This window comes from Patagioenas fasciata, chromosome 5 (assembly GCF_037038585.1).
Source record: "Patagioenas fasciata isolate bPatFas1 chromosome 5, bPatFas1.hap1, whole genome shotgun sequence".
NCBI lineage: Eukaryota > Metazoa > Chordata > Aves > Columbiformes > Columbidae > Patagioenas > Patagioenas fasciata.
In genome coordinates this window covers 51,013,343-51,038,664 of record NC_092524.1, presented here as the reverse complement: position 1 = coordinate 51,038,664, position 25,322 = coordinate 51,013,343, and the positions used below count along the sequence as shown (strand labels likewise).

Here is a 25,322-nt window from a genome sequence, read left to right as displayed (position 1 = left end):
CTATACACAGATCAGAATGAGAAAATCTTATACATGTAAGATTAATTTTGAGAAACTGAGGTAACAAATGTTTTTCAGAGATAGAAGATTAAAATATTTGTCTTTTGGAATCTGAAGAGAGGGTGGATGTATGGTAGAACATTTGAAAATATTTCCAGGAATGGAAGTATAGAAAGATTGATATTTTTTGTTTTTCTGTTTTCCCTTCAGATATTCACATCCTTATTTTAATTAATCTGTTCACATAAATACAGTAGGATTCTTGTATTTTTTTAAATAACTCTTTACTGAATATGTCAACAAGATAATATATAGTGTATAGTGAGGTTTGGAAGTTAACAACGCGTGCAACATGGCAGATTGCAGAAAACAGATAATGCAGACTTCAAACCATCTATTTTTCCATGTTAAAGATAGAAAGCATACCAAACACAAAACAGAATCAAGTGTGCATGTCTCAGTTAAAATCAATTTTATGAAAGATCATCTTCAGATACTTGGGACCAAGTGATAATAATAATTTGTTTAGTAGCTTATCTGTTTCTGAGAGGATCAGAATTCAGCTCTTATGAGGCACATTTCCACAGAGCCCCAGTAAAATAAAAGCTTGCCAAATCTCTTTTGTACTAGTTTTCCAGATAGGCTACTAGCCAGTGTCCTTTTAAAGAGCAAGATATTCTATACTGTACAAAAGTTTAATGCCAAATTCTTCAAAATTGCCTGTAGTATCATCTGGGATACAAAGTTCCTCGTTCAGTAGAGTTCAGGGAAGGAGTGATCATCAGTTTATGATTATCTCTGTTTTTATAAAAGAGCATCAGGCAGGATTTGATGAGGCTCAGAGCCAGTAACTTTTGGGTTTGGCACTCATTTCTGTTTTGTTTTTTCCACTGAGCTGGAAAGGTAAGTCATGAGTAAAACCATTATTCTCATGTTCTAAAGAAAAAAAAACTTTAATATCTCCATGTTATAACAATGTAAAGTTCTATAAATGGAGAATTCAATGGGAATTAACCACTTCACTGTCAAAGGCTGAGACTGAACTTTCACTTCAATGTCATTAATAAAGTGCCTTATGTGGATTCTTAAAACCATAACAATACAATATGCATAAAGCTATTTTCCTTGCAAAATTAAAATGGATACATTTTTCATAGGGAGAAATTTTCTCTCATTAAAAGGCAAAATGATTGAGAGAAAAATATAGTGAAAGTACTCTAACAGCAAATAGAATAAGCTCTTTCATTATTTTTTTTATGTGACATTCATCATAATCATTTATTGGTTTACACGGAAAACTGCTAATATCTTTTCAGTTCAAAGTGACCCAAAGCCTAAATATTCTTATGAAGAAATTCAGCACTAAAGTCACTAATAAGAATCTGCTAACATGAAGTCCATGCATTCATCAGGTGTCTGCTTCTGCCAGCAAGCTGCAAAGAACACTTGTTATAATGACAGTCTGCAAAAACGAGGACTTGTTTGTAAATAAATAAGTCTTCAGAATGAATCCAAGCACTGGACACAGCAGTGTTGTGATACTGCTTTAACACAAGTTCACTTAAAACTTTTACTTTATTCTGCTCACCGATCTTTTCCGTACATTTATGTCAGCTATAGCAGTATACAATGGAAAATGGATGAAATTTTGTCTGTAAAACACCTATTTGCCCCGAGGTCAATGAATATGTTCAAATCAGGACCTGGAAATGAACATTTTGGATGAATTATATGTGCACACATTTGGGATTTCTGCTCTGTAGCCTTTAGTCAGTATCTCTGGTCAGACATTTGCACTAAGGAAGGATGACTCCATTTTTATGAAGCCCAAGGAAAAAGCTAGTAATCTTAAATTTTGCATTGCCAAAAGATCATTGTCAATTTTTAACACTGATTTCTTCCAAATATTTTACCTAGTCAAAATTGCCCATTGTGTACTTACTGAGATGTGACCCAAAATGAAGCCTCAGCTGTCTGTATGACTGACATTTTGAAACATCCCAAACTCTCTTGCAGGCTGAAATACATTAACTCTTTTGCAGCTGGATAACAATTAGAACTGGGAGAAATATCTTTCAAACGAAACATATGACCTTTCAGTTGACTATAACTGTGAATTTGTTTAAATAATACTCCCAGTTCTATCAACAAATTTTGATATAAGTGGCTTGCTACTTTTTTTCTGAAGTGTATTTATAGAAAATAAACTTTCTCAGTATCTCATACCAATATATATATCCTTCTTCATATTGAAAAGAAGCATAAGCTATGCTGTCTTTAAGATCATTCTGATTTTTGATCTAGGTAAGCAAATAATAGTCCACAGATATATATATACATTTCATCATCTGAGATCAAAATGAACAGTTTGTGAATGCCTTCTGTTTTCACCCTATTAGGACAGTAACAACATTTGCTTTCATCAGTTCAGGCTCGTGGATTGTTCACCTGCAGTAAGGCTGAACTCCCTGAATAAGTCATTTGCTACAACTAAGGCATCTAACTCATCTTGAAACTATGATATCCTGAGGCCTAGAACAGAAGATATTCATCAAGGAGGACAAAGATTCCTCCAGGATCAGTCATTGAAGTCTGAAATTCTAGTAAGTGCATACTTTCAAAGGATACCTTTTGAAATCAAACTTACACCTAATTATTTCACTGAAATTAAATACTACATCCACACCCAATGGGAACCTCTGGCTCTACTTAATTTCAAACAAACTCCAGCATGCAATGAAAGCGTGCAGAAGCACAACTATTTGCTGCTTGTCTTGTGAGCTTTGGCAGCTAAAACATATTCAACAAACAAAACAAAAGAACCATCCTTCTCATCAGAATCTTCAGTAAATAGGTCACAGAAAAAAACACTTTGCATAGATGTTTCTACCTAGAATTACACCATTTGAAATCGTATGGCAGTCTTTTATTCAGCAAAATTTCAGTGACTTCACTATTACAATAGCCACACAGGTTGCCTAAAATACCTGTTATAGCTGGAGAAAATAGCAAATATACAGAATATAGAGTGTAATTCCAAAATGTCATAATAAAAGGTGTTGGGGGAAGGATGCGGTTCCTTACACAATGATTGTACTTTGCTATCAATCATAACTGAATTCATTTTGCCATTGTAGAAAATCAGTGTTATCATGCAATTTGGATTTGAGAAACTGCACACTCATAGGCTGCTGGGTTTCAAGAATGGGTTGAGTGAAATGAGCAAAGGAAAGGATTAAAACCTTCTCTCCCAACATAAGCAGTCTGATAAAGTGAAAAGTCCAAGCATTCCACAGTGAAAGTGCTTCAGTCTTTGCTTCCAATCCACCTCTAACAACTTCTCCTTATCTCTAGTTGGTCACTGTAATAAGTTTTCTCTTTGGTTCCCTTCTCCCTCAGGAAAGTTTTTGCCTCCCTCTTTTTTTTTTTTTTTTTTCCCTCTCTTTATTGTGAACTTTTGCTCATCCCCAAGCTCAGAAGAAAGTGAGCTGCAACAAAAAAACAAAACAAAACAAAACAAAAACAACCAACCAAAAAATAACAAACAAACAAAAAAACCCACAAAAAATCAAAACACTGAAAGAAAGGAAGAATTAGAATCCATCACTGAGCTGGCAATAAATCCAGAATTCTTGGCAGTCACAAAGTCAATGGAGTGACTGGAACATTATATGATTTTGAGAGCAGCATCATGGTTTTAATACAAGCATGATGTTTCATGTCCTGCATGTAAAGCTCAAGGACTCAGAACGTATTCCAGCTAATGAATTCCAGGAAGTAAAAAAGCAAATTCTAAGACCACCCACTGCTTATAAAGCACAGATCATTGTGGAAAACTTCCAAAACCTTAAGATAAAGGAAGGGTAATTTAGAGGGACAGTGTACACTCGTGTTTTCAAAATTCCTCAGCTAAGCAAATGTTTTGTTAATGTCCATCTCTGTATACTTGAATTAAAAAAGCAAAACAAAAACAAACAAACAAACAACTAAGCAAAAAACAACAACAACAAACAAAAAAACCCAAACAAACCAGGATTTATACACAATTCTTCCTGCTGAACTTATTTTAGCTCATAATAGACCTGGAGGCCTTTCCAATAATAAATATTTTTAAAAGATCTTTCTTATTTGTTTTCTCTGTTTGTTTGCCTTTTTGCTTCTACTTCTCCATACTGACCATAACTCAGACCCCTATATAAAACAGGGTTTGAACCATATAAGTTAATAGCAACCTTTCCATTGGCATCATACTTTGCATCATGTTTTCAGCAATTTGCTCTTTATATTGCAAATTCTACATGAATACTGCAGAGCTGGGAGCACTCAGAATTTCCCTCATTTAGGCTTTATCTGAACATGCTGTGTCAACAAATGCTGCTCTATTAAAGAGAGGTGCAACTTTATGACAGCTATCTGTTACATACCGATAACCTTCATCTCCCACTGAGAAGGGTCAGAGAATGCCTAAAGCTTCTTAATCATAATGAAAAGTAGAACCAGTTTCTATCATAAAAATATATAGCATTGGGGGACATTTTCAGAGTACTTTTGCAAATAGGTATCAAGGTTCGACACTGCACACTGTTGACCTTTCTTATTCCAAGTATACTGGGAGGATGCTAATCAAACAAGAAAGCAACCTTTTTGGTAGCACTCAAAACTCCAGCTTTCAGTTGGAGGTAGGAAACGCAGAGTGAGGCATGGAAATATTTCCAGTTGTTTGAAGCTCAACAGCAACTTCTGGGTTCAAGGTTGTACCTATTTTATCAGAATTGCTTTTGCCCATTCCCAGCAACCCTGTTTTAATATGCGCTTATTTTCCTGTACTACAGGACACCTAGAAACTTAACATCCCTCACACAGCTTCGACAGCAAAGTGGTTAATGTTTGAAGAATGAGTCATTCTTTCCTTTGCCATGACATTGTGTTCTTATTGTACAACCTTGTACAGTACTCAGCAATATTTTTTAAAGATTTAAAAAGCAAAGAGTTACAAAACCATTTGCAATTAACTTGAAATAGAAAAGATAGCACTTTTTTTAAATCCCATTATATAGTACACCGTATAAATTACAGAGTATTCAAATGCATCTGGGTAACATTTATCAAATGTAATTTTTTCATTGTTGTTGAGGGGGTTACTTTTCGCAGAGTTTTTTTCTTTGTCCTAGACACCCCCATTTCCCCTCACTATCACGTATGACAGTGCTCCAGGTCTGAGACATTGCTGTTGCAGTATCGCATGTTGTTGGGGATGTGGCAGTCTGTGTAGTTAATGCCCCCGTTTGGGGTATAAATGGGCTGCAGTCTGAAATCTCCTTTAAGGAGCTGATCATTATTTAAGGAGACAATCTGGAAGCTGGTTTCCGTCATCTCCAGGATGGAGTTGTCCTTCTTGGTCCCTGCCTCGCAGTAGTCATCTTTCCGACGGCCCCGGTTATATTTCCACTTCTGGGAGGTGTAACGCCCTTTTTTATGCATATGCCAGCAAAAAATGCTGAGTAGGACCACAAGGACAAATATCACTGCACCCCCAATCAACCCTGCCAGCAGAAATGGGGAGCCCAGGTTCTGAGAAGTTGTCTGCTCATGGCTGGAGGGGATGTTGTTGCCATTGCTCAGAAAGGAAGCCTTGGTTGTGGCTTCTGAACAGACAGTGTCTTCTCCAGTTCGGTAATTGTTGTAAGTATCCAGTGGAACCAAACAAATCCGATAGGTGGATTTGGGCTCCAGATTTACCAAGTTTAAGTGTTGCTTCTCACCGCTAACTATTCGTTCCTGAACAATTCCTCCTACCAGACTATGGCCCATTTTGACCCACGTGAGTTTATAAGCCATTGCGGTAAAAAGAGACAACCAGTTAACTTGGATGCAAGTGTCATTCACAAAACGGATGGATAGCTGAATTCGTTCAGATATAGGAGGTGTCACCCTTTCTCTGTCCTCCCTGTCAGGCACAGTGGGGAGTGTGGCTATGGTGGGAATGAGAGGATTATACTTGCTACTTGGGGGAGGAACTGATGAGGTGGGAACTAATGTAGTTGGCATGGCTGTTGCTGGGACTGGGGTGATGATAACTGGCAGGCCAGGAGTGGTGGTGGGGCATGACAACATATTCATATTGAGCTCCCTGACTGCCATACCTCGGACCTGCTCTGGTCCCTGGCACATAAAACCCCGTACATTGATGGAAGTGGGAATAAATTTGAGCCATTCAGTGACCCACTTAATACTGCAGTCACACAACCAGGGATTATTCCTTACAGTGAGTTGCCTCAGGTTGTGGAGATTATCAAATACCCCCTTAACCAACATCCGAAGTTGATTGTTGGAAATATCAAGCCGTTCCAGCTTGTGGAGGTTTGAAAAGGCTGTAAGTGGTATATGGGTTATCTGGTTGTCCTGCAAGTAGAGCCTTAGCAGGTGTGTACCTGGAAGATCAGGAGGAGGGTAGGTCAGTGAATTCCGCACTATTGAGAATTCCTTGAGCTTGGAAAGGTGGCTGAAGGTGCCTTCAGCTATGCCTTTATTAGTAAGGAGATTGCCATCCAGAATCAGACGCTCCAGACTTGTAAGATTCTGGAAGGCCAGGTCTGAAATGACAGCAATTCGGTTTTCATCTACTCGAAGTTCTTGTAAGTCCACTGGAAGGCCTACTGGTACGCTGCTTAAGTGATTCTTGGACAAGAACAGAAGCTTGAGGCTGATAGCTTCTCGGAATGCCCCATCCTCAACGCCAACAGTGGAGATGGAGTTGTCATCCAGGTGTAGCTCTTCCAGTTTCAAAAGCTGAGCAAGGGCAGCCCGAGAAATGGTCTGAATGTTGTTTTCCTGCAGGTGGAGAACCCTGACATTCTTAGGCAGGTTCATGGGGAATTCATCTAATTGGTTGCCATACAGGTAGACTGTGTGCACAGACTGGACATTGTGCAACTCTGCAGGAAATCCAGCATTATTAATTTGGTTATTATGGAGGTAGAGGACGGTTACACCCTCCGGTATCCCAAGAGGCACTGAGGTCAAGCTTCGCTCATTACAGTAGACAAAGTTTCGGTCACAGCGGCACACTTTTGGGCAGGCCAAAGATTTGGAGACCTGCATGTACAGCCCCAGGGAAAAGATAAGCCATGATTTCATAAGAACAGCCCAATCTGTGGGCCACATTCTAGTCCACAAACCCATTTCTAATCTAATTTAAAGAAATTAAGTACCAAAATGTTAAAGAATGGATAACAACAATAAAGCACAGGTAGCAAAATCTCACATCATAAAATTTGCTTCTATTTATGTCCAGTGTTCAGGCTGGAGTTAAAGTCCTGAAGGCTAAGTATCAAATAATCCTTCTATAATTGGCCTACCTCCTACTTCTGATAAGAAAGCCACAGTCTTATTAGCCAGGGTTAGAAAGTTTGTTGCCTTCCTCCATGTGTGCTAAAAGAAACAACAGCCGTGTCTTTGCAGGTGAGCAACAGGTTAATTTAAAGCTACCAAGAGTTGTCTGTATATGAGTTGCTTGGAGGGATAATATTTCCTTTCACTGAAGTCCGCTGGTGTTACGCTCAGTTTTCTGAAGTCAGCAATGTCCTCATATCAGCTATCTGCTGTATCTGGCCTGCCTGTAAAAGAAAAGAAGAAAAGGCTGAACAGCATGAAATGTCTAACAGCAAAGATCGAGCCCATTGGAACACTATTCTAAGATTGTGCTCTCTATGGCTTTCTGGGAAAAAAAAATACATTAATATTAAAAATTTCCTAATATTACTGTTAAATAGTCTTGAAAAAGATGTGATGCAAAGTCATTGTAGTGATTGAAGGACTTTCAGTGACTTAAGTGAAGGCTGGATCTATCACTCGTGTTTACATATTGTACTTCCATTCTTTGTCCTCTCATAGTCTGTTTCAAATTCTAAAACTAAGACATTTTACAAATCTAAAATTAAACCATTTAACTGGAAATTGTTGCTCAGGCATTTTTTTTTTCTTTTGCAGAACCACTGACTTTAATAAATGCTGTTCACTGATGCCTTACAGAGTAGACTCTGGGCCGTATTATTTAATCACACTCTATGTTTTTTTCATTTCCTCCCAGACTCTGGAATGTTCTGCTTCTATTTCTGTAATGCCATTATGTATATTCTCCAATGTAATGCACACTGCCAGATTATTGCACCTCACTACAGTGAATTAGCTACTTATGAGGAGAGTCTTCTAAATAAGCACGGTAATCCACAAATACGAAACACCCTGCTGTAAGGCATATATTTGCTTAAACTATCATCTTGATACTGTTTCTGATGTGAACTGTGTTGTCAACAGACTTCAGAATTAGCTTTCCGCTAAATGAAACAGGCTCACATCTGCTAAGTTATTGTTTTAGGATATCAGCTCAAACTGCAGCAGTTTTGCAGGAAAGCACTCTTGAAACCATAAAGGTTAGATACTTCTTTTAATTCTGCTACACAGTTGTCTGTGAATGGCTACATAGACAAATTTGTTAGCTTTAGTCCAGACAAGTTCACTCATCTTTATTTTCAGCCCTTAAGTGTACTTTTAAACGTTTACCTTCCCAGATACTATTTATTATTCAGATCTGTAAGTAAACTACTCAAGTCTCTAAAGCATGCAATGAAAGATCCTGTGTTGTATGATGTTATCATGTCTTGTTACATGTTGATTTCAATGACTGAAAAAAAAATAATCTGCATTTTACAAACTAGAAGCTAATGGAGGATATAAAGCTTGACAATGCCAGGCATGTTTTCCAGATTTGGTTAACACAGAACAAAACTTGTTGGTTGGGATTTCAGGAAAACAAAATTTCAGTGAACAGAAATCATGTTTAAAAGTCTTTTTTTCCTTTATTTAAAAAGTTTCAGCACTATCCTGATATTTCAGAAATAAATACAATTCAGGAGTGCCAGAAAACTTGTTCTTCTGCTACAGCTGTGTAGCTTATAAGAAATGGTGGTTTTGGGAACCCCGTTGACTGAGAGTGTAGAAAGTCTTTTTAGGAGTCAAACTGTTATAACCCTGCAACCTTGCACTTGTAGATTACTATACTTATCAGAGCATCGTCAGATATCAACCTCAAGGCTATAATATCTGGAGATAAAAAGTGGGACCCTGAAAAGTCCTGTAGATTATCATTATGAATTCAAATGGTAAAGGTACTTATAGTGTAATGTAGCCTATATTGCGTGTTGTCCTTTTCCAGAAACAGTAAGATCACTGTTCAAGGTTTTCTCTCTTGCAGGCATATTTCAGTCAAGAGTGGTTTATTTTCAATTATGTAAGATGACGTGATACTGTAGAGAAACTCTAACAGGATTACATTCAAACATGAGGCTAAGTGTTACAGTTTATCCGCCTTTAAAATGGCCTGGCTCCCATCTAGATCATACTGCTCTGATCTGTCATGACACTGTCTTCTTAAAATAAGAAAGGACATGCAGAGCCTCCTGTGAGATGCTTGGGATGACACAGGATAATAGTGGTTCTCTCACTCTCTTTCTATTACCGGAGAGAGACAGTCTATACCTCCTAAAAGGGCCAATACCCTGCTCTGAGCTCTTTTGATTGTAATTCCAGTTGCTGATTAGGTTTTATTTGACTCCCGGGTATGATAGAAAGCCCAGCTGAGGACATGCAGCCACAGGCAGCTGCAGCTCCTCATTTGCTGGGAATTTCCTAAGAAGGGAGTGCTATATTAAAATTGATTTATGTATTCACCTTATTCTAAGATTATGCCCAGAGTACCTCTCACCTAGGTAAATGTGACATCTGAATAAAAGATTTCAGTAATGATTCTACCCAATTTGATCAAACATGCAGCACTTCTCATTAGATATTACAAGTAAAAGAGCTTTGACTGGATAGTCACATAAGCATATCAGCACTTTGGAAGCCGGCACTCTGGAGTTTATCTTCTTTTTATTGTTACATGGATTTTGCCCTTAGAAATCTGTATAAACTTTCCTGTTGTTTTCTGACCTTATGATAGTGAAAAAGGGAGTCCTTATATCAATGTCAGTTTCCTGATCTCCAGCTATCAGTCCTCAGTAAACCGATACTATAAAACTCAGTACAGAAAATATGTGTTGATAACTACTGTTGATTGTATTAAGCAAGAGCACAAGGACAAATCTAATTACATACTTGAGGGCTGACTATGGTGTTACAGAGGGAAGAAATGAGGAAGCAAGGATATAAATGAATACATTTAAATAAACTATTTGGGAAAAGCTTTATCTTCCTAGTCTGTTGCAACCGTTTAATAATAATTCATAGTAGTGGTTATAGTTGAAGTACTTTTCAGCAAATCTCAGGGACCCAAACAAAAAAGTGAGTTGTGTTCCTGTGACAGAAATCTCCACCCCAAAGACATTAAAAAGACTGAAGAGTTGACCAAAATGCTTGATGTAAAAAAAAGAAACTCTCTGAAGGAAAAACATCCTCAGCAAATTCCAGAAGGCTGGAAAAGCTGTAACAGTTTGTTCTTTAGCAAATTGCCAAAACTGAAGGCAGCTAGAGTAACAGAACTTTCTCTCCATCCCTGCCATGCTGGCTTCCTAAAGCAAGCTCTCTGTTTTCAATATTCTTACAAGAACTGAACTGAGTGTTTCTGTGAATTAACTGACCATTTGCAGAATTTGAATTTTGGAAATGGAGGAATTAAGGGCACTCAGTATCCTTAGTTTTCATGACTGCAAATCTTGGGAATCAACTCAAACTATAGATGGCACTGACTTTGCTTAGTGTGAAGCCAGGAAGTTCTAAAAACCAATCCAGGAAGAGAGGGTAAGAGTAAGGAAATCTGTCACAGTTAACTTAAAATCAAAGAAGCAACAAGCAAATACCTCAGTAATAATACATCAGCCCATCAACACCTTGGTAATTTTGGTTTCTATTTCCCTACCCTGCAAACTTTTCTATTATATTATTTCTCACTATATCCTCCTTAGAGCACAAGCCGTGTCTTCCAAGTGTCTAGGACATTTCCTCTCTTACTGCAGCCAGAATAACAAATCCCATTAGGATTTAAGGAATGATATAATACAGTTGAGAAAAGCACATTGAAATAGATGAGAACACAACCCTACATTTTAGGTGGCCATGTCTGAAAATTTGGCTTAGTGGCCTGAATTCCTGACATCAATGGAAATGTTCCCTTTCACATCTTGAGAGGAGTTTCTGATCAAAATTTTTATCTGTCTTTTTTTCAAACCTGCCTTACTTAAATTTCCTTTTAGCATGACAAATGCTAGCTGGAGAAGAACAATTTTGGTTTTGTGTACTGGAAAAAAATTTCAAATTTGCTTTTGTTCAACACTGGAACTGAACAGCTCCTGTCAGATATTTTTATTAAGGTATTTAAAGGCTGAAAGATCTGGCTGCAAGTTGGGAAGATTTTATTAATCTCCCATTCACTGGTCAGAAGCATACACACAACTTCAAGCTTTAGTCACTGTGCTGTGCATAGCTGTGAAATAATTTATCTTCAATAAAGAAACATGTTTCAATAACATATATTAGTGAAAATGCTAACTGATCATAAATTTGTTGTATCTAGGGAAAAAAAAGAAAGCTAGAAGCCTGCTTATGGACGTCTTTCCTACCACATTGGCCAGTATTGCCTCAGTGGCTGTGTCTATGGTGTCTAAAGAAGCTCCAAAGCTGCCCGCAGGGCCATCCTCCCTCCCTTTCATGCAGCAGTCTTCAAAACATGCAGTCTCAGGTGCAGCAGTCAAGGTCCCTGTGGCTGCCTGAGAACCTACTAATGTTCAGGGGAGTGAGACAACAGAGAATCAAGGGAGGAGATGGTATATGGAACACAACCTGCATATGAATAGTTACAGCTCTGTGTTATAAGTACAGGAGTTTTGTTGTGTTCCTGAAGCCAGGTTGTCTGTCTTGATTAGTCTTTGCATGTTTTATATTAGGGCTATTAATTTTTTTAGAGCGAATAAAATTAATAATGCTTAGTTATTCTTTCTTTCAAGGAATCCTGAAAATAAAAATAGGTCCTAGGAATAGAAATTTTCTTCTCTGATATTCTAACTACTCAGCACCATTTTTTCTAGCAGTTCATCCATTTATCTGAATATGAGTGCCATGCACCATAAATTGAAAGGCAAGCAAAACCAAAACCAAATAGTCGTATCTACTGTTTCCACTACTACATCTCACTGACTCTCATTTAGCACAAAACCACTCCTCATAAATTCTCTCAGCTTTACTGCAGACCAAGGTCATAATCAAGTCAATCTTACTCTACATAATTATAATATACAGTCAGTACAAGGCTGTTATGTCAGGAATTGAACGACAACCACAAAACAAATCTAATTCAATTCTTCTGAAACCTAGTACAGAATTCCTAGTGCTTCAGAAAAATGTCTCTGTATTTCTATCATCTGGTAACAAAAATAATTGTGGAATAATACCTGACAAATTCTTTTTTTCCACATAAGAAGGGTTCACTTCTACATATACATGAACATCCTGCTTTTTTTTTCAACTGATTAGGAGTCTAAGGTGATGGTTTACTGTATATGTTTCTCTATGAGTTACTTGAGTTCGAAATTTGTGTTGAAAATTTAATATGAGGCTATAAGCTCTGCAAGAAAGGCACAGAGAAAACGGCCCAAAGGAACCAAAATGCTTTTACAGGAAACTCTTTTGCGTGCTTGCTGCTGTGGCTGCTTCACACTTATGGATGTGTATTATGTAAGAAGAAGAGATAAGGAGGAAGAAAAAGAGGTGAAGAAAGAGAGGAGAAACCACCCTCAGTGTCCTCTTCTAAAGTGAATATTGATGTCAGGATAATGATCAGTAGCTAATACTGGAAGGAAACATTAAAGTGTCTCTGTACACTATTACAGACACTATGAGGTCTATATGGACAGATTTTGGCAGAGAAAGACATTATTGCCTTTGAAATATTGTTATAAAAATGATTCAGCAAACGCACACAAATGAGTTTTTCCCTCAAGTATTCTATTCTGCTCTGATCAGGACATTTCTAGTTTTGCTTCACAATTTATACTTATAATTATTGTCAAAAGCTCAGATCAGACAGCCTTCTGGAGGCAAGTGAAATGGATTTGGATCTACTTTGGTGGAGGCAGGAGAAAGTTTAGAGGGTGCTACATCTTGCAACAATGGATGTTAAGACGTAATTTGCCATTCCTCTCCCTCTTGCTCTTCTCTAACCTTTTGCTCCTCCAAGCCTTTTATCTCTTTCCAGCTACATTCCTGCAAATTATTAATCAGACACATTTCCCAGAAGGATGCAGGCCTCAGGAAATCCCTTTTAAAAGGCATGGTATTGTAATCAACAAAAGTTTTGTCTTTCAAAATTTGGATCATATACAGGTTTTTGTCAGTCAACAGGAATCTGACAGAGCCCAATTGCTGACCACCAGGAGAGGGAGCTAAGACAGCAGGAAACTTTCTCTTCCCTACATAAATAAATAAATGTGGGACGCGTTTTCTTCCCACTTTGTCCATCTCCACATGCATTCACACACTTCTCCTTCCTCACAGATGCCTGGGATCACCACTGATTGCTGGCTTATTTGACAACGTCTCTATAACACGCTTAACAAATTGTTTGAGCAGTGTAGCACTTTGTTTATGGGAAAATTAATATTTCTATATTCTAATAAAGAGCATTATTCCCAGATTTAATTTTATGTACTTCATGGTTCAAGACTTTTTTTTTATTTGTGGCTTACTACAGAGTGCAATTATTGCATAGATATGAGGAGGCATGCAAGAGGGAGAGAGCAAAGACTGTTAGCAACGAAGAAAAAAAAAAAAAAGGTTTATGAGGGATACTGCTTAGCTACAGCAGATTTTTCTCCTTTTACAGATTAGTAGGAATCAGAGGCAGATCAAAAGAGAGAATGAACTATAAGACATAATCACTGGAGCACTAGAGTGACCGCTGTACTCCAGGAAGCAGGGTTGAAACAGGTACAAGAACAATGCCATAAAGGCTTCAGGTAGAGCCATGAGTTCAGGGCTGCCATCTGTTCACTGGGCACTGCCCTGTGCCAGGCATTACTACTCTCAGCCTTGTCCATAAGTGGGCACTGAAATGCCAAAGATCAGATGTGGAGAGTACAGCCTGTCTAGACTGACGTATCTTCATTCCTGCATGTACTTTAACAGTTATTTATACATGATAGAAGGAAGTTATTCTCAAAATTTGTTGTTGCATTAACTTCAACAAGACTGTGTGACCTTCGATAATTAATAAACATCTGAGCCTAGAGACATTTTTGTTTCCATTCTGTGACCAAAAAAAATCATCCTAGCTCATGCACACAGATGCCCTATAGATTAATATAAATTTTGTCCTAGACAATGTTATGTCAAAGAATATGAGTATTTTTAGTAATAGTAAAGGATATAGCTCTTTCAGTTTCAGAAATGAAAGACTATAGAACATCTAATGGAAAGCATCAAAGAAAAAGCACATTTCCTGCTGTAAGCTGCATTAGTAGACACTGTTGTGCTATCCATCCAGATTTATCTTTTGGTTTGTCATACCACCCAGTCCAATCTGAATGCCTGTCTGCACAGACCTTTGCTATTGATCATTTCAGTTTCTGGCAGAAACAGAAGGAAAGTTCTAGAAATGGAAAATTTCCACTAAGGATTTAATGTCTGTGGAGTCCTGAATTTTAATGGAATCATCAAAAACAACTATTTCAGCTAATTGTAGCCGTCAGAGTAAAAGGTAATAAGGACACACATGGCAGATTAAAAGCAAAATCTTTAATTGCCTGTGTAAAAGCAGGTAGGACTCCCTTGTAGAAGACAAAGGAGAAGGAAATGTGCAGAACTCCAGGTTTTTAACTAAAATGAACTCCTGAGTAGTGTAGGACTTCAAGGCAGCCCAAAGTCATTGATAGCTCAAGCATCTGTTTATAAGGAAATATCTCTGCTTCAATTATTAAATTGCTGAGTGTTGAAAATTTACTCCAGATGGTGATCATCATGATATTTTCACTCCAGTGGGCAAAGAGAAACAGACGATCACCTCCAGGACTCATATTAAATGGAGTAATGCACCTACTAGGAAAAGGCTATTGTTGTCTTTATTAACCTTCCCCCAAGGCCTAGTCTATTTTTTCACCAGTCTAATGCGGCACTGTTCAAAACTTCACAAATTTGTCAAAAAAGTGGGAACGATCTGTTTAGTACGGTGGTGAATTCATTATTTAGTTTTTAATCCCCAAAGAAAGTACCTCAGGTGAAATTATTTTGATGGTCTCATCTAGGACTACCTAAACTCAGCAATGTACTTTGCAATGACGTAAAACTGGATTGAGAAAGTTGGAAATGGCAGATGAAAAAAATCTTACAGGAGGAGCTATCTGAAACATTTCATGGAAATACATTTTCATTAAAATATTTGGTTTCACTGAAGCTAAATGCTTCATGGAGATTTATCCATTTTGATTGCGTTTTCAATAAGAAATGCACCTGAGGTTCAATGCTTTCTGATTATTTATGATCAGAGGCACAGAGAGAAAACAGGATAGGTGAAGAATAAAAAAATTGACCTTTTTACCCAAAAAGGTAAGTTTTGACACAATTTCATTTCATGAAAGCATTCATAAAATAGTGTTTAAATTCCACACTTTAAAACCATGAAAGTTGTGTGGAATTATCTGCCTCTGGACAGCTGCACTTAACACAGTAAAAGGAAAAGAGATGCATTTTTTGTTTGCTTTCTTGATCCTCTTCCAGAGGGTTTACAACTTTCTGTGACAAAAACCGGACACTTCTGTTTGAGAAAAAAACTTAATAATACTAAACTAAGTTAAAATAATTCCCCTTTTGGAACACAAATGTTCTGTACTGTGTTTAGCATAAAGAACATATGAAGACAACCCGCTGTTCCTTTGCAAGAAAATTGGTCCCTACCTATAAATTATTCTACCCTGTGAAGCAAACAGTTTGCTTTTATCTAGAGATACGTGGGCAGCCTGGCAAAATGTCTGTGGATAATTTGAAAAAGCTGCTTTTAGTGACCTAAGTGACTAAACATTGCTTCTGTGGAGACAATATCTTGACACGTTTTAAACATGTTGCATGATGCTACATCACTGATGAGATTCTGCATGGTGTCACATTACCTTGTGGGATATAATTCATTTAGGATCTTAGGCAAATGAGTGTGGGTTGCCATGTTCTTATCATAGCATATGGCCCAGGAAGAAAATATGGCACTAGCTGTCTCTCAACCTCTTAGGCACCTTGATATAAATAAAGCTGAAAGTATCATCATCCATTCATCCTTCCAACAAAGCCAGATGGAGTTTTCTTCTGCTTTTAATATTATTTAGCATGCTGCTCCTTCATGGTACTACGAACTACTCCACAAACACTGTTAGGAAGCTATCAAGAAAGATTAATAAAGTTGTTTGCACCCTAACAGCTTCAGAGAACCTGTCATGTATGGTTTAGTCACTTAGGGGACCACTGAACGGAAAATGTTCTCCAGCTAGAGAACAAATCTTCCTTATATGACACAGCCTCTCTAACAGGCAAACAGAAGGTTATCAAGCAAATTTTTTAAATCATTGCCATCAGGTAGCCAGTTAACAGAAAAGTGGAAAGATATTAAAGTGATGGATGAAGAATGTACAGCTAAGCCTCTGAAATCCCTATTCAGCTAAACAGCTGAATTATTTATCAGCTGTACAATATCTTATCATCAGTAGTACCTGACAAGGGTCTGGGGATCTGGATTTGTTATCTTTTCCAGTGATCCAGTTACACTTTTCTGTATGCTCAGATGGAGAATGTATAATATTCTTACTATTCTAGGAATGACACTAGAGCACTTCATACAGGAAACACCTTGTGCTTCCACATGTCATCAGAATTAAAATATATATATATATTTTGCAGCAATATAAACCACTAAAAATATAGCAGTAACTATTTTATAGCAATATAAAAACACCAAAATCCACTATCTACTTGGACACCAGTAAAACCTTCCCTTAGGGTGCAGAGAAGAAAGAAACACCAGAGACAGCAGAGGAGAATAGTTTAGCAAGGATATGGACAATTTATGGATTATTTTTTTTTCAGTTAATTTTGCTTGGTTTTGCCTTTTTTTTTTTTTTTGTTATTTTCATTCAGGATTCCAGTAACTCTGTATGATTATTGTTTTTAGTAAGAGAGTCTTGTTGTCACTTTTCAGTATTGATGGTCAAGCACTTATCCTAAGAATGTACATATCTGAGGAATAAAAAGATTGAGGGAAATATGATAGGCGGTGGGATTCAAGAATTTGTTTGGTGCTACGGGGATGTGAAGACCCAACACTTGATTCTGACAGAAAGCAAACTTTTTTGGCACTTTGCTCTGGTTTGGTTCTCCTTTGATGAAGGGGTACAATACTACCTTTTCCCAGCAGTCATTCAGATTCCAAATTTAACTTCAAAGTTATTTGAGAAAGGGAAGCTGCATGAAACTACATAGAATTTAACACAGAGCAGCTTCAGTTTTATGTACAAGTAGGGGAAAAAAAAAAAAAAAAGCTAGAAATAGGAAATAGACATGATTTTCAATCATGGAATTAAAACCACAAGATCATCATAGGTCTTAAGGGATCACAAAGTAATAGACAGTGTCAGCAGCAAGAGCACTGCTCCTGCAGGATGAAGGAGTACAGACTAGAAGTTTGAACACTGGCTGCAACAATTTACGTCAACCAAGGAACTACTAGTAGACTCTAATTACTGCCAGTAGCTCAGTTCCCTGGGGAAGAAAAGACAGGGCAGAAGAAATGATGTTTACATCTGCAACTACGATTAAAGTCACTTTTCTGTCTTCCTCTTTCTTCTGTCTTCCTCCTGTCTTCCTTTCTGTCTTCCTCCTTCTGTCTTCCTCTTTCCTTGAAGGAACGGGGATGCTGTCAACGCAGGGGTGCACAAAGACAAAGCAGAGCCAAATGGACACTGTATTTCAAGAAGCTGGAAATGTGCTGTTCCAGCCAGTATTTCTTCTGCCCCATGCTGATGGCTGCAGGAAAGAATATTCTGTGTGGAAGAGTTTCACATGCTATACAGCGTCACAAGTCTTCAGACCTTCAAGAGACGAAAGAGGATACAACAATGGAAATAAGTCTAATTTTCTCCACAATGTACAGAGTGACAGGAAAGAGTCTGCCACCTGTGTGTTTATGAAGAAGCAGCTCATAGCACAATAAACTCCAGGTATTCTGTCTTAACGTTTCTGTCATTATATTTTCTCAATAACTGTTCTAAATTTTTTTTTTTAAAGAGCCCTCCTAAGCTTATTTCACTTAAGAAGTTCAAAGCCTTCATGTTGAATGAATCCTGACAAAGAGAGGACAGAGAGCAATTCATCTTCGTTTTTCCACTTCTCCCCTTTGCCTTTGAGGTCTGTGTGTGGTTGCATCAGTGAGATCAAAATTGCCAGCACGTCCACAAATGACACCTACCAGCAGCAAACCAAAAAACATAGTCCTCTGCCACGAATGCTTCACAGTGGATGATCTTTAGCCCTGTGCAGAAAGTCAACAAGAGACTCTTGCACCACTTAAACTTCCCTAATAGCTTTCAAGTGGGTCCTAAGAGGTGCAGAAGCCTGGAGTTGGCCTTCAGCCCAAAAGTAAATTCCATCTGACATGTGCCAAAGCATTCAGGCAACGGACTCCTTATCAATATGTGCCCTTGTGTTACTTTTCAGCACAGTCATTATTGCAAGGAATCACAGTGGTATTCTTATCAGCATTTTCTGCTTATACAAAACTAGACATCTTGAGTTAGTTCAGGAAGGCAGAGAGGCAGTGCACAATAAAACCTGAGAGAGGGCCACAGGGAGAAATATTTAAAAAAAAAAAGCAAAAGAAAAAAAAAAAAGAGATAGAGTTTTAAGCTGTTCTACATGCAGCAAAATATGTCTGCTCAAAAATGCAATTATTGTTTTCTTCTGTTTGCAGAGCACTCTATCTATTCAGGTCACTGCACGAATCAAATAAGAAGACACTCTTTTACATTTTCTGTGTAGATCTCTGGGTACTTTAAATGGACCTCATATGAAGATATGCTAAGGGATTTGGGGGTTTGCTGATGGGTTTTTTGCTTTGACTAAAAACTGAGGTATGTCCCTAATACAAGTATCTTTGTAAGCATGGGAAATCTCGGATCTTGACCTATGTCTACACCAAAATTTTAGATAATGGAGGCACAAATTCTTTATTATACTTTTGCTAATCAGATATATATTTGTTGTAACCCACTGTAGCAGGGTATAAAGCCAGTGTTAACTTTTTATCAAATTCATGGTATTTTCAGCATTTTTACCTTTGCTAGTCTGTTCTGACCTTTAGACAATCCTTTTGTATAGGGGACTATAAGATAAGGAAAATAAAAAGCAAATCAGCTTTGATGGCCAAGGAAATATTCCTATTGCATACATCCTTCACAGCAGGCATAGGTTTGCACCTTCCTGCTTCATTTGATATTGGATAAATACATGCAGATGTGAAATGATACCTACGGATTAGATGAGGAAGAAAAATCCCCAAGTCCTTTGGATTACGGATATATGAATGACAGCAGAGTCTATATGCAGCCTGGAGAAAGGATTCTGAGAATTGAAATAGCTGCAGATGATACTTCAATTACAGAAAGGAAATTTTCTTATAGTACAAAGTCCTCTTTACTCCACCTCGTCTTTGGGCTACTGTGTCTGTGCTGTGTTACTCAGGACATACAGCCTAGACAACAGAAGCGGCACTGAGGATTACAATAAATATGAAGGGGGGAAGTCACCCAAGCCTTAATACACACACACACACACACACACCCCTCCACCCCCTACAGTAAACAGATGACCTTAATTCAAAAAGTAGTGTGAAATAATAAAGGACAGAAAATGAAACAGTTGCTGCTGTTCCAGAGGCTAACAGACTTCCTGACTCCTAAGAGCTTGAATGAGCTCATCCCACAGCAGTGGAGTTTGTTTACTGTATAAAATTATTTTAGAAATCCTTTCCTTGCTAGTTCAATCGAAATGAACTTCATTTCCTAATACTATACATCCTGAGAGATACTGTCACATGCTCTATCCAAACACAGGCTTAAACTAACCCACCCTGGCAGCAATTGTCTCCAAGGCTTTTGAGTCTCTTGGGAGATATTGCCCTCCTCTGTTGCAGTAAAGCAGAAAACCATCTTGTACTCAAGAGAAAAAGAGATATGTGTTTCCACATTCACCGCAAATATTTTAACCATCAACCCTTCTCCCACCAAAATATTTACTCAAATGTTCTGTACAGGACTTAAATGAAGCAGATAGGCTTGCAAAGCAGTAGCGTTCATAATTATTACTAATAACCAACTATTTTTGAAGCACAGATAAGGACTGACTAAGAACTGAATATTTAAACACATTTGCTGTGGCTATTCTGATCACTTTCTGAGTTCACTTCCCACAAATCCTTGAGCTATTAGAGATTAATTATAAATTCACAGCCACCGGTCTTCACCTGGAAAACTCCTGGCTCCTACTGCCTGACAAGCACTGAATTTTTAATACCAAAAGCCACTGAGATTCATTAAAATTAGTAAGAAATTAGTTTATAACAGATAATACAAAGTACTCCTTTGCACGGCAGATAGAGAAGTGAAATTTACTACCACAAGCGTCTGTGGAACAGACAGTTTTGCCAGGTTTAAAAAAGGATTCAACAATTTCATGGCCTTTGAATAGGTTTCCTTAAAGAGAAGAGGAAGGGATGCACCCTCTAATATGCCTACTTTCACTGTTTTGGGCACTGCTAGGGAAATACAGGGGGAATGGATAGCAAAAAGCAACTCCAACAATTTCTTGTCTTTGTTGGGGACAAAAGTCTGAGCTAGATGGACTGCTGGTCTGTCTCAGTTGGGAATTTCTGTTTCAGTTAGTCATACTTCATAGTCAGAACTAAAGGACTGAGCACAACAGTGGAAATGTAGCATGCATGGACCTCTGTTACACTTGCAAAGTACCTGAGTAAGAAATTAAATATAGTGCCATCCTGTAACGTATCTGATAGCCTAAAAGTCATTGACACAGCTGAAATTCTGCATTTTGAAACTCTGGATAGCTGCTAATGACAATAAATACAATATTAAACCACAATTGACCAAATACTATCACCTCAAGCAGTTGTTGTTTACTCCTAAGCATTCCAGATGCAACAAAAAGGAAAAGGGAGACTTCAGTGTTCTATTCTGCTTTTGAGGTCATGAGTTTTCAAAGAGAGAACAAAAATAAAATGGTAAAATGAGGATGCAAAAATGTGCTGGTGCCAGGGTTACAGTAAGTTCTAGTTTTTTAAATAGCAATGTCCTGCTTTAGCTTTAGAGCACTGGAAACTTTACAGAGTGGAGTAGTGACCACAGACGGAACTGAAACATATCATCATGTTTTGGACTTTTCTCTTCAATGACCTCTGAATCTTTCCTGTAGAGAAAAACCCAAGCCACAGTGTCTGCGTATAGAATTGCACTGCCTTGAAGCTCAGACTGTTTTTAATCTCGGGTTTCAGTTTGCAGATATATAGTTTAATTCCTTTTTTTCAATTCCACTTGGGTTCTTTGTATGATATGGATGGGATCTTTCTTCTCAGTCTCTTTTCCAAACTTTGGTAAAAGAGGTCATTAGACCAGCTGCTATATAAAGTTTGTATAAAGTCTGTGAACTTCCTAAGTGATGTCTTTTCCTTTTTGACTGCTGGGAAGATTTGTCAGAGTCCTTTGTAAGAAGGACTTGCTCACTAGCTCACTTCACCTTCTTTGAGAGAAGATATTTTGAAAGATCCTTATCCTATAGAATCCATAACTTTGGTTGTGCTTCAATGAAAAGAGAATTTAGCAAAAATCTCAGCTTTTTCTAAGTTTCATAGTTTTGACATATAAAATATCAGAATAAATATAATGACAAAAAAGAAAACAACAAACAACAAACAACAAACACAAAAACTCTACAAAAATAAACAACCAAATAAAACCCAAACAAACACACAAACAAAACAACAGAGGATATGCACACATTTGGTTCTTCTGATCCTGCAATCAATTTCATCCTGTCACCACCAGTAAAACCTCAGTACTCATCCTGATCAATCCCTCTCGCCTTTTGGTGGATGAATACTTCAAAATCTTCCACTCCTCTCTGCTATTGTTAACCTAAGTAATAATAATCACATTTCTAAGTCTATTTTCTAATCAACTACTATTTTTCTGTTGTTTGAATGTGCTAAAGTAAATTAAATAAATTCCAGAGATGGTCTTTTGATGGCTACGGTGCTGGCAGTCAGTAAATGCTTGGTAACAGCAAACAAGGCTTCCTTATATTCTTCTCTAAAAAATGCAGTTACAAATTTGTGATCACAAATGAGAACTTGCTTTCCATGCTGTATTTGCAGTCTGTCCCTGAGACAGTCAGTTCAGCTTTTGCATCAGCCACTGCAGGACACAGTAACCATGATATTACAGTGTTAACACAGCCACGAAGGTTCAAAAACTGCTTTATTGCTACAGGATAATTGTATCCTGCAATCTGCAAGTCATACTTGTCATCGCATACATAATTATTCACCTTCTGAACACTCTTTCCTGACTCCAGCACCAAACTTTTCACCAATTACTGAGCCAGGAAAACATCTAAAAGAGGTGATTGGAGACACTACTGTCACTCTACTGATTGATAGAAAAAACTCTACTCTTCAGGTTCCGTTCTTTGTAGACACTGCTTTTACTTTGAAAAGTTCCTTGAGTGAAAAACCACCTTATTGTTGGAAGCAGTAGATGAAGACAGCATGGAAAACAAGACCATCCTCCTAATGTACATCAAGTAGAATACCCCTGCACCCAGAGAAGCTCTAAATGGTGGTGTTTAACTGCTGAAATTAATTTTTCTAATAATAGCCATGGTGGCCTCGACAGCTGTTAACATTTACATTTGGAAGCACTATTCACATCCCTATAATCACAAAGTCTTGCATCTTAAGGAAGAAAAGCTCAAGTTCTTCTAGATCCACAGGTTCCAGGAGAAGGAGCCATAAAAGAAATGCCAAGTATCTGAGGATTCACAATAAAATCAGAACTAGCAAGGCTGCAAGTCACAACCAGGTGTAAGACCAGTGGATGTGTTTCTTAAAGTCACTGTGAGCATTAAGTAAATATGACTGATTAATCCAATTATGCCACCTGGTTTACCACTTGAATATTTATGACAACTCTATCTCTCCTGAGCATAACAGAAGGTAAAATTAAGCAAAGCACCTAAATACAGCATTCTCCATCAAGCTGCATGGGTAGGCTGTCCCAGATACCTCACTGGGTATAAAAGAAGGTATAAAGAAAGAAAATAAGCAAAGAAAATAAAGTGTCCTCTGTTGGCTTGTATTCAGAGACAAAGACACAGGGTTTGTGGCAGCACCACAGGCTTCATTGAGCCTTCAGAAACAGAAGAAATTTCATTTTCTGATATCTATTTTTTTTTAATTTGTCAGGTTTTGAATTTCCATCCTCAAAATAAGGAATCAAAAGGCCAGTTCTTGTGCTGGCTTTGTTAAAGTGTTTTTTGGCAATAGAAGATACAGATAATCATATTCACCACAGTCCTCTTTTACACGTGTCAGTTTGGGGTTTGAGAGTGTATGGGACTGGGACTGACCTCCTGGATCACGAAGTCCAGATCCCTGCTATTGCAGGCAGTCCTTTCACTGAAAGGTAATGCATAAGTGAGTAGCTGAGGTACAGTTTGTTCTTCCTGCTTAGAATCCTTTTGTGGCCCTTCCCATTTTCTCCTGAGAGAAAACCTTGTGCTTCAGCTGTTTTTGTTCCAGCGTTAGCTAACAATCCCTTGCAAAGTCACCGCATGACAAGCATTACTAGCCTCCTCCTGGAATTCAAAAAGCATTTTTATTTTTCAGTTTAGATTGAGAAACTGAGACATCATAACTGTGTGGTTTGGGTTCAGCTGTGGACTGCATAAAGCATCGTGGTAGAATATAGGAACTGCAGAAAACATTTAGTATCTTCGGAGAAAACTGCTCTGGCACGGCCAATATAAAAAGCAGGCCAGACTTTTCCAAGAAACGCAGGGTAAGACCCAGTACATGGGATATAAGGGAGTAAGGCCAAGGGCTTTAGGATCTTACACAGGTGGACAAAATTGGGAGGTTGTTCTAAGCTTCCTTCAGGAGTCTTTCCTGCACCCTTGCAGCAGCCCAGAATGGGGACAACTCAAAGTGTGTCTTAAGTCTCCGTTGGCCTTTGGCGTTGCTGTTGCAACTCTAAAAAAGGTAATCCTTGATCTTTCTCAGAGTTAAATAAAGTTGCTTAGGGGTTGCAAAGTGAGACGGAAGCACAAGTAAAATTAAAAGCTACAAGTTCCTGTCTCCTAGTCTGCATTCAATCAATGAAACCACATGTTGTCTTTGGTTAGACATCCAGCTTTGAAGATGTGGCCCTTAATGGTTTGAGGTTTGACTGTTCCAGCTTTGTTATTTTGGATTATTTATTTTTTTTCTCCTTCAGCCTTTACTACCAACCTCAGACAGAGTCATTCAATGCAAGTATAAGGAAGAAGACTGGTGTCACAGTGGGGAACTCAATTTAATGAAAGCACTTGCAGAAATTCTTTTGTTTATTGAAAGCATGTAAATGGACAGTATGATTTACAAGGTTATAAGGAAACAAGTACACAGCTTCCCCTGGTGCTGTGGTTAAGACAGTTTGGAAACTGTTGCATTGTGTGACAGAACAGCACAAACACACAGTGCCAAAAACCACAGCAACTATTCAAATCCATTTTTGTTTTAAGTACCAACTATTAAAGTGACCGTGCTGGTTTTACCTTGTTTTTCTGATAGTAGGTGACAAAAGTCTTTTTAAATCCTGAAAAGCTTCAAGTCTGCCTTTTCTGACCTGCAGAGGGTTTTTGAATAGCACTGCAGAGCCAAAGACAAAAAGAATAGCTCTATATACTTTGTCAGCTATGCACAGTAGAAAGCAAATATAAACGTGGAATATGGAGACCCATGTGAATTGAAGTGCCTAGATTTTATAGCATCGAGGTTTCAATGTAGCCTGAATGAGACATGGTAGGACAGTTATTTTACTTCATGAACAAAAAATATACCTCTTATTGGTAATGCAAGAATACTCAAGATAGGCAGACTACCACAACCTCTTGATTCAATGACACAGCCTGGAAAACTTTGTGACAAAATTCAATAATCTTTGTGTTTTACAGCATTTCTTGCACTTCTT

The 25,322-nt window shown here is 37.9% G+C and overlaps 1 protein-coding gene across 3 annotated transcripts in view; it reads right to left on the bottom strand.

Annotated features, from left to right (window-relative positions):
- Positions 1-259: 259 nt before the first annotated feature.
- The window catches only part of FLRT2 (fibronectin leucine rich transmembrane protein 2), a 62,352-nt gene continuing 37,289 nt past the window's right edge, over positions 260-25,322 (bottom strand). For all 3 annotated transcript variants that reach the window (XM_065838438.2, XM_065838437.2, XM_071809534.1), the window contains exon 2: positions 260-7,616. In XM_065838438.2, the coding sequence (XP_065694510.1) occupies positions 5,194-7,182 (1,989 nt within the window). In that variant the 5' untranslated portion in view covers positions 7,183-7,616 and the 3' untranslated portion in view covers positions 260-5,193. The remainder of the gene's footprint in view (positions 7,617-25,322) is intronic.